Consider the following 9,565-nt stretch of genomic DNA (forward strand, 5'->3'; position numbering starts at 1 on the left):
CAAAGAATCAACACTTGACACTGACACCGAGTCGTCAATGATCTGTTCATTCATTTCACAAATTAATCGAACAGGTGGCCTAACCACTCTACCCGTCCTAGTACGACGTGGAGGTGGCTGTGAAGATACTACTCGGTCATGCGTGAGATCACCCGGCTGCGCGTCAGCTGCATGTGTCTGTGTGTGATCTGTCTGCATGTCAGCTGCATGTGTCTGTATGTGATCTGTCTGCATGTCAGCTGCATGGGTCTGTGTGTGATCAGTCTGTATGTCAACGGCAGGGGGAGGGGAGTGGACCTGTTGGGCCGCTTCAGCTAAGGGCTGGGAGGGTGAATCCTGGGGTATTATGCATTCAGGAAGGGGGGCAGGAGAAGGGAACCGTGCAGCATCTGGGGAAGTATCTGGGATACTTGAGACCTCACTCACAGGGTGGGGGACTACAGCCATTTCAATCTTGGATGATGGGGCACCCACATCCACAACAGAGGAACACTCAGACTGGCTGGTTGCAGCATCTCCATCACTCCCATCCTCCATTCGCAGAAGCCAGTTAATTGTCTTTGTCTCACCATCCTGTACATCAACAGGAACCACTGGGCCACTCCGTTCACTTCCAGTAACTAAAGAGCAGCTTGCCCCAAAGGTATCATCTCCTCCCATGGGGAGAAAGCTCACAGGGAGGAGCAAGTTCCTGTGAACAACTTTCTCCCTTGACGTCACAGGGTCTCGGATGCAGTACACATTGATTCCAGGCTTCACAGAAACCACTTCATAAACTGTAGAGTCCCATTTGTCTGCGACTTTCCTCACCCCTTTCAGACCACGATTAGCAAGCAGGACTCTGTCACCCACAGTGAGGGGAGATCCTTTCGCCTTGCGATTGTAATTCTCAGCCTGACGAGCCTGAGCTGTCCTACTGTTTTGCTGGGCAATGCGTGCAGCCTCAGACAAGTCACGCTTCAATCGAGAGACAAAGTCGCAGTGGTCAACAACAGCACTGTTGGGGAGGGCATGCTGGAACACAACATCAACAGGCAGACGTGGAATCCTCCCAAACATGAGAAAGAATGGGGCAAAGCCTGTGGTTTCATGCTCAGTACAATTGTAACAGAACGTCAGCATCTGGAGCATCTGCGGCCATCTGGCCTTGCACTGTGAAGGCAGGGTCCTGATCATGCTGCCAAGAGTCCTGTTGTATCTCTCAACAACTCCATTCCCCATAGGATGGTACGGGGTGGTGTGGGATTTCTCAATACCAGCCATCTCTAGGAGTTCCTTAATGAGTCGACTCTCAAAGTTGGCCCCCTGGTCTGAATGGATCCGCCTAGGAAATCCATAAATGCTGAAAAAGTCAGTCCATAGACGGCGGGCAACCTGCTTTGCTGTTTGATTCCTACATGGGAATGCGTGTGACAGCTTGGAAAAGTGATCTGTGACTACTAGAACATCCACACACTTTTTGTCAGTCTGTTCAGCAGTCCAGAAGTCAATACAGACTAGTTCCATTGGTTCAGTTGTGCGAATGCTTTCCAGAGGAGCACGGTCATTAGGCTCTGGGGTCTTCCCGACAATACAGCGGAAGCAGTTCCTCACATGATTGATGATGTCATGTTCCATCCCCACCCAAAAGAACCTCTGCCTGGCGAGAGAAAGTGTGCGAGCTTGCCCCTGATGACCAGCTGAGTCATGTAGACCTTGGAGGACCCGAGCCTTCATGGAATCCGGAACAACGAACTGGTAAATGGTCATGTTCATCTGTCTGTCCTTCTTCACCCTGTACAACATGCCGTCTTTGATAGAGAGCTTGGGCCAATGTCTCAACAGTTTCACTACACCACGAGACTCATCAGCACGTTCACGCCTAGTGGGCCTCTTGTGACGCTGGACGTAAAAGGAAGCCCTGCCCAAGACAGCATCCTGCTCTTGCATATTAGCCAGTTCACTCTTCGGTAGAGAGGTGGTCTGATCGACACTGACAAGCTGAGGGATATCCGGTCCTGTGCCTCTCATTCGGCAGACTCCTCCAGAGTCATGTGCATTCAGCACGGCTGACACATCTCGTGAAGAGAAGGACCCCGGAGATGGAGGCGGGGAGATGTCAGTTCCTTCCTCAGACTGATCAACAACCAGCTGGCAGTTATTAGTACATCTGAAAGCATCCTGAACCGTCCTATCCACCATTCCACCCATTTGGTTCAGCAGGAAGGTGTAGGGTTCAGTCACAAGACGGTGGCTCATGCATGACTGGACAAACGGCTCTCTACTCAGTGCATCAGCCACCACATTCTTTGTGCCAGGGACATAGTTCAGGTCGAAATTGTAGGCTGCAAGCTTTGATACCCATCTCTGTTCACATGCATCCAACTTGGGTTTAGTCAAGATGTATGTTAACGGATTATTATCCGTCCAGACAGAGAAACTTTGCCCTTTCAGCCAGTGGCTGAACTTGTCACACACCGCCCATTTCAGAGCGAGAAACTCCAGCCGATGTGCTGGATAGTTCAGCTGAGACTGTGAGAGTGTCTTGCTGGCGAACGCCACTGGTCTGGCAATCTTTCCATCAGGGGGCAACTGCAATAGGACAGCCCCCAGGCCATCAAAGCTGGCATCAACTGCAAGGATAAATGGTGCATTAAAGTCTGGATGGGCTAACGTGACACTCTGCACAAGCTCATGTTTCAAAGTTCTGAATGCTTCTCTGCACTCATCAGTCCAGTCTGCCGGAGACAGTTTCACATGGCCCTTTTTGAACTTGGGTTTATGGCCTCTCCCTCGCTTGTGTGGTGCCGCAGGCTCAGCCACGAGGCTGAACAGTGGCCTGGCTTTAGCAGAACACCCCTCAATGAAATGGTGATAGTAGAGAGCCATTCCTAAAAAGGATCTGATTTTTTTGGCACATGGGGTTACCCCATCAGACCCCATTAAGTCAGTTTCCTGCACATTATTTATGGCCTCCACTTTACTTGGGTCCGTCTTAACACCATCTGCACATATAATGTGCCCTAGAAACTTAACAGTCCTGCGAAGAAAGTGGCACTTTTTCGGCGAGAGCTTCAAGTTGTTGGCAGCCAGACGTGAGAAGACCATCTGCAGACGCTCCATCGCCACCTGTTCGGATGGAGCATAGACCATCAGGTCATCCAGGTAACAAAGCAGGCTTGTGAAGTTCTCATCGCCAAAGATAGACATCATCATTCTCATGAAGGTGGCAGGACTGTTCGTCAGGCCCTGGGGCATCCGGTTATATTCATGTAGACCGAATGGGGAGGAGAAAGCTGTGAATTTCTTGTCGTCCTCGTGCAGCCCGACATTGTAGAACCCTGATGTGAGGTCCATAGTGGAGAACAGCACATTGCCACCTAGCGCAGCGAGGGTGTCTGTTTGATGAGGGAGGGGATGAGCGTCCTTCACCGTTCTTGCATTCAGCCACCGAAAGTCATTGCAAATGCGAAGGTCACCATTCGGCTTGACAACCAGGACAAGGGGAGACGCATACTCGCTCTGAGACTTGCGTATTATCCCCTGCTCCTCCATATCATTCAACGCGGTCCTCAGCTTGTCATAATGGCACGGTGGGACTCGCCTGTACGGAAGTCTAAAGGGCTTGTCATCCAACAAGTGGATTCTGTGGACGAAATCTTTCGCCTCACCACAGTCCATTTTGTGCCTTGAAAAGGTTGACTCATACTGCTCAATGACCTGCAGCAGTTTCTCTTTCCACTCAAGGGAGACTTCACAGGATGAGAGGTCCAAATCCTGCAGGCCCATGTCACTCAGGATGGATGACATCTCAGCTTCTGTCCGGGGTGCAGGTGACGAGATCTGTGTGTACTGTGCACTGGACTGGACGTGATCTGGTTCCGGCATGTCCTGCACAGAAAGACAGGGGGACACATCCGCAACCTTTGCATTTCTCCTAAGTGTCAGTGGCTTCTTAGTGGGGTTTACTATCTTAACTGGAACATAGCCATCTCCCCATAAGGGAGTGACAACTCTGCCCACCATAATTTGTGCAGGCCTGGCCTTGGACTGGGTAGGTTCAATCATGACTGTGCTACCCACTGCTGAGATGTCAAATGCTGGTAGTTTAGCCCACACTAAATGTTCAGACAGTGGCTTCAAAGTGACACATCTTTTGAGCTTAGCTGTTCCAATTCTGATCGGCATCGCTGTACCATTGCATTCATCTGAGGACGACAACAGGGACATTAGACGGGGCAAATGATCACTCAGAGCACTGTTCGCTGGAGATGCTATGCTTTGGCTGCCCACAACCTTCTTCATCTGTGTAATGAGCCACTTGATAGCATTGCTGCCCAGAATCATGTCATCACGTTGGCCTGGCACAACAAGAACAGGGATTATCACCTTGTAGCCATAAACAGATACAGTGAGGTCATACATAGCAGACGGTGTGACAAGGTTACCCCCACAGCCAACAATGACAAAGCCCTCAGCTGACTTCTTCTCAATGTTAGGGGTCGTCTTTGAAAGCTCCGTGTCTGCAGTCTCACTTATAGTGCATGCCATTGAGCCACTGTCCACTAATGCCCTGAGGAAATGTCCATCATCAGTGGTCACATCTGTGTAGAATAGGCTATCAGTTCTCGAGAGTCTTTGCAGATCTTGAAAAATCACAGTGTTCTTCGATGGGCCTGCACTGCCCAAGGTCGTGTACAATGTCTCATAATCAGTGTCTGTTAAGGTGGGAGGCTCACTCACTTGATCTGCGCTGTCCTCCCCTGCACGCAGATCATTCAGTTTCCCTGCTGACCACGGGGATAGGGACGTCCTCCCTCCGGGCAGTTGAGTCTTGAATGGCCAGGTAGGTGACACAGGAAGCACAGCCCGCCCTCTCGACAGTGTGTGAAGGCAGAGTGAGAGCTGTCTTTACATATGGAACATGGCATGTCATGTAGGCCCTCAATTCTCGGAAGCCTGTTGCTGCTATTTGGCCTTCTATTGGCTTGTGCACGGCCTGGGCCTTGAAGTAGCACCTTCTCTAGCATTCCAATCAACTTCTCAAGGGTAGAGTTGTCTTGACTCACTGTTGCTTTCTGTTCAGGTATGCCCGTGTTGAAAGTAGCATTAGGGCTCACCTCAATTTTATTCACGTTGACTCTGCCACACAACTCAGCAGAGGACCTAAGTCCGCTTCCTAGGTGATATTCATCTAACACTTCCTGAACCTCACGAGCTGACCACTTATCAATTGTCTTGGACCTAAAGGTAAGAGCCAGGTCCCTGCTGGGGCAGTGCCTGATGAACATACGTGTAACTTCAACAGAAGGGTTGTCAAACATCTTACCCTGCTCATTAAGACAACTGGCAGCAACATCAGCAGCTCCGTTCAATCTAAGCCAATACTCGTATGGATCCTCTTGGTCTTTCGGCAGGGTGGAATAAAAGTCAGCTAGGGGAACAGAGGAGCAGTGGCTAGAGCTGAAATGTTTACGCAGGAGTACATAGATAGCCTGTGGGTTCCGCTGCACATCAATCTCACCATTCCTTATTCCAAATCGCACAACATCCTTTGCCCTGCCTCTCAGGTGGATGAGAATCTCCTCAGCCTGATTTTCCACTCGAATATCGCTCTTCCTGATGTAGGTTTTCATTAAGTCCTCCCATTCATCAACAGCCATTGTATCTGAACTTTCCCCTCTGAATGTAGGTGGCTCTTTGACTTGCCTATGAGTGACTAGTTGGACCTGGGAGAGATCCAGTGTGTGGCTGGGGAGAGAGTTTTCTTTCCTGTGCGTATCTTCACGGCCCAGGTGCACAGCAGCTGCAGGAGTCGTGAGGTGTGATGCGGGGGTTGATGTGAGGAGTGATGCGGGGGCTCGTGTGAGGAATGATGCGGGGGTTGATGTGAGGTGTGCCAAAATACTATCTGCTATCTGCTGTCCTATCTGTTGTACAACAGTGCTCATTTGGTCAGCAAGTCTCACCTCATCAGGGGTAGGGTTTGGGACAGATGTGCTAGCGCTCTGAGGTGGGTGTAACCTGTCCATAGACTGACCATGGGGTGAAGATGCATTGTTACATTCAACAGGACTGTCCACAGAATCAACAACAACAAATGTTTCATCCCTCACTCGATCAGCACGTAGTGAAAATGGAACAGGTGTGCGATTTAACCCACGTGCAATACCCCTACCCCAACTGAGAGGGGTTCCATCAAATTTACCAGGTTGTCCGGAGCTCATATTTTGACTCATATAATATATAGACACCCTCAGGCAAATGTGGCTGATGTTACTAAATGAAGTTGAGAGTCCACCACAAAGGAATACAGCTCTGATGATGCAGTGATGAGAAGACACCAGCCCGGTCCGACAGTCATCGACGAGTCACGGCACCAATGTGACCGATGTGTGTCTCCTCTGCATTAATCACACTCTGGGATTCAGGTGGTGGTGGTAACAGCTCACATGGGTGTTTATTCTGCATTCATAGAGAATGGACATAGGAGACAGTGTACACAGTATGTCAGCATATGTGGACCAAAGCACTGTCTGTCTCATGAGAATCCTCCATTACACTGAGTATACAGTAGTATACAGTATTATACAGTGTTCTGACTGCTTTACAGTAGTGATCGTATAGTGGATTACATTAATACAACAAAATAAAACAAATCTGTCCTTCATATAAAATACAGAAAATGTAAAATACATGTAGTATCTTTTTATCAAGAACTGTTACCATTTTTATATTATTTTAGCTTATTTATCAAATCACATGAATTTGCACAAAACATGAAATTACAACACTCATAACATACCTGCATTCATAGAGAATGGACCTAGGAGACAGTGTACACAGTATGTCAGCATATGTGGACCAAAGCACTGTCTGGGAAGACAACAATACAACCTGTCAGCTACGTTTTTTACAAGTAATAAAACATACACAAAATAATGTTTGACCCAACAAAAACGTGACAGAGTTAGTCTAATATAGTTAGCTTTCAGACCTTTAACCCAGATTAACTTTGAAGTGCTTTTCAATGTGTTTATCATTTGTTTTGTCCACAGACATACAGACATTACCTGTCTCATGAGAATCCTCCATTACACTGAGGATTACCCATAGTGCCTTGCTAATATGAAGCCTGGTGCAGGCATGTAGAACAGCAGGTGGCATAGTTTCCCCATTTAGCTGGATTTTAACTACAACCTATTTAACTCTGTTACATAATGACACTTATTTTTCTTCATCCTCAGAGGAAATAGTTGACCTCACTGAGCAAGTTGCTCAGACTGGAAAGAATATTCATGAGCTTGAGAAGAATCGCAAACAGCTGGAGCATGAAAAGTGTGAGATTCAAGCAGCTCTGGAAGAAGCAGAGGTACAGTATGATGACATTTGAACTTACCTCAAAGTTTTTTCAAACTACCTCTGATTCTTATTGACCCCATTCTTCTCTTCATGCTAGGCCACACTGGAGCATGAGGAAGGGAAGATCCTTCGAGCGCAGCTTGAGTTTAATCAGGTGAAGGCTGACATTGAGCGCAAGCTAGCAGAGAAGGATGAGGAGATGGAGACGGCCAAGAGAAACCAACAGAGAATTGTGGATACTCTTCAAAGCTCTCTTGAGTCAGAGACTCGCAGCAGGAATGAAGCCATGCGCCTGAAGAAGAAGATGGAGGGAGACCTCAATGAGATGGAGATCCAGCTCAGCCAGGCCAACAGGCAGGCGGCTGAGGCTCAGAAACAACTCAAGTCTGTTCATGCTCATCTAAAGGTAGAGAGTGTGAAAGAAAACATCAGCTGCTTGATATAAAAGCACCCACAAATATATACTTTACGTTTTTTTTAATCTTTCAGGATGCTCAACTGCAGCTTGACGATTCTCTCCGTGCCAATGATGATCTGAAGGAGAACATTGCCATCGTTGAGAGACGCAACAACCTCATGCAGGCCGAACTGGAGGAGTTGAGAGCAGCTCTGGAACAAACCGAGAGAGGCCGCAAGCTGGCTGAGCAAGAGCTCTTGGATATCAGCGAGAGAGTGCAATTGCTGCACTCACAGGTAAGACGATGCATTTACCAAAATTGGGCAGAATTATTGTGACGTAAAGACATTCTCTAATAAGATTTCATCTCTGAACACCAGAACACCAGCTTGATAAACCTGAGGAAGAAGCTTGAGGCTGATACGTCCCAGCTTCAGTCAGAGGTGGACGAAGCATTGCAGGAGTGCAAAAATGCAGAGGAAAAGGCCAAGAAGGCCATTACTGATGCTGCCATGATGGCAGAGGAGCTGAAGAAGGAGCAGGACACCAGCGCTCACCTGGAGCGCATGAAGAAGAACATGGAACAAACCATCAAGGACCTGCAGCACCGTCTGGATGAGGCGGAACAGATCGCCTTGAAGGGAGGCAAGAAGCAGGTGCAGAAGCTGGAGGCCAGGGTGAGGTTTTTATTTGGAACATGCAATAATATCATAACCATATATGAGAACGCTACTTTGTTACACCTCCTTACCCGTCTCCCCACAACGTCACAGGTAAAAGAACTTGAAAGTGAAGTGGAGATGGAGCAGAAAAAGGCCAATGATTGCATCAAGGGAATACGGAAATACGAGAGACGCATTAAGGAGCTTACTTACCAGGTATCATTCCAATTAGATAAAAGGAAAATGTCTTGAGACAGTCTGACAAACCACAATTTAAATTGAAAATTATTTTTTTTATGTTCCGTTTTCAGACTGAGGAAGACCGTAAGAATTTGACCCACCTGCAAGATCTGGTAGACAAGTTGCAGCTCAAGGTGAAAGCCTACAAGAGAGCTTCAGAGGAGGCTGTAAGTAGTCTAATATGAACAGAAACATTGTATGTATCCCACACCTAGAGGCAGTAATTGACTATGGAAAGACAGTTATTTCTATCTTCTCTACTTTTGTTCATTTCTAATTTTCCCCCATTCAATTAGATATTGTATTGACTTCATTGTGTCAACAGGAGGAACAGACCAACGGTCATCTGACCAAGTTCCGTAAGCTTACGCACGAGCTGGATGAGGCTGAGGAGAGAGCCGACATTGCTGAGTCTCAGGTCAACAAGCTACGTGCCAAGAGCCGCGATGTGGGATCCAAAGTCAGTGTGAATTCATTACACTATGTAAATCAACATGAAAACACTTGTAACTTGTTTGAGATGGGTATTGCGTGTATGAGTGTGTGCGTGCGTGTGCTAGTTAATAGTTATTAATTGTCTTTCCACCTCTGTTACAGAAAGGCCACGATGAAGAGTGAAGCTCATTGATGAATAATCATTTCTGAGACACCTGGCCTCCTGCCCAGTATCAGTGTGTCTCCCTAAGCATGCCCTGTTGTTCAGTAGAATAAAATAAATCTGCAACTTTACCTGAATTGTCTTCTCTTTCACTTTTTATAAAAGAAAACTGTTGACAATTGTTGTGAATTAGCAGAAGTAATTGTTTGGTCAGAACTTAAGTGTACATGACATGATAGGGGAGAAAGGGGTAAGATGAACCACTTTTTGCTTAAGTTGTCCTGGAAGCCAGGCAAAATGAGATGGCAGTAAAATCTAATGATCTAC

At 47.4% G+C, this 9,565-nt stretch overlaps 1 protein-coding gene across 1 annotated transcript in view; it reads left to right on the forward strand.

Annotated features, from left to right (window-relative positions):
• Positions 1 to 9,351, forward strand: part of LOC306930157 (myosin-7-like) — a gene marked incomplete at its 5' end in the record, with an annotated part of 32,592 nt that extends 23,241 nt beyond the window's left edge. Inside the window, 8 exons of the mRNA XM_079510943.1 lie at positions 7,227 to 7,351; positions 7,439 to 7,747; positions 7,831 to 8,034; positions 8,119 to 8,415; positions 8,512 to 8,616; positions 8,712 to 8,807; positions 8,966 to 9,100; positions 9,238 to 9,351. Of these exons, the coding sequence (XP_079367069.1) occupies positions 7,227 to 7,351; positions 7,439 to 7,747; positions 7,831 to 8,034; positions 8,119 to 8,415; positions 8,512 to 8,616; positions 8,712 to 8,807; positions 8,966 to 9,100; positions 9,238 to 9,258 (1,292 nt within the window). The 3' untranslated portion in view covers positions 9,259 to 9,351. The remainder of the gene's footprint in view (positions 1 to 7,226; positions 7,352 to 7,438; positions 7,748 to 7,830; positions 8,035 to 8,118; positions 8,416 to 8,511; positions 8,617 to 8,711; positions 8,808 to 8,965; positions 9,101 to 9,237) is intronic.
• Between the last annotated feature and the right edge of the window lie 214 nt (positions 9,352 to 9,565).

This window comes from Electrona antarctica (genome assembly GCF_951216825.1).
Source record: "Electrona antarctica genome assembly, chromosome: 1".
NCBI lineage: Eukaryota > Metazoa > Chordata > Actinopteri > Myctophiformes > Myctophidae > Electrona > Electrona antarctica.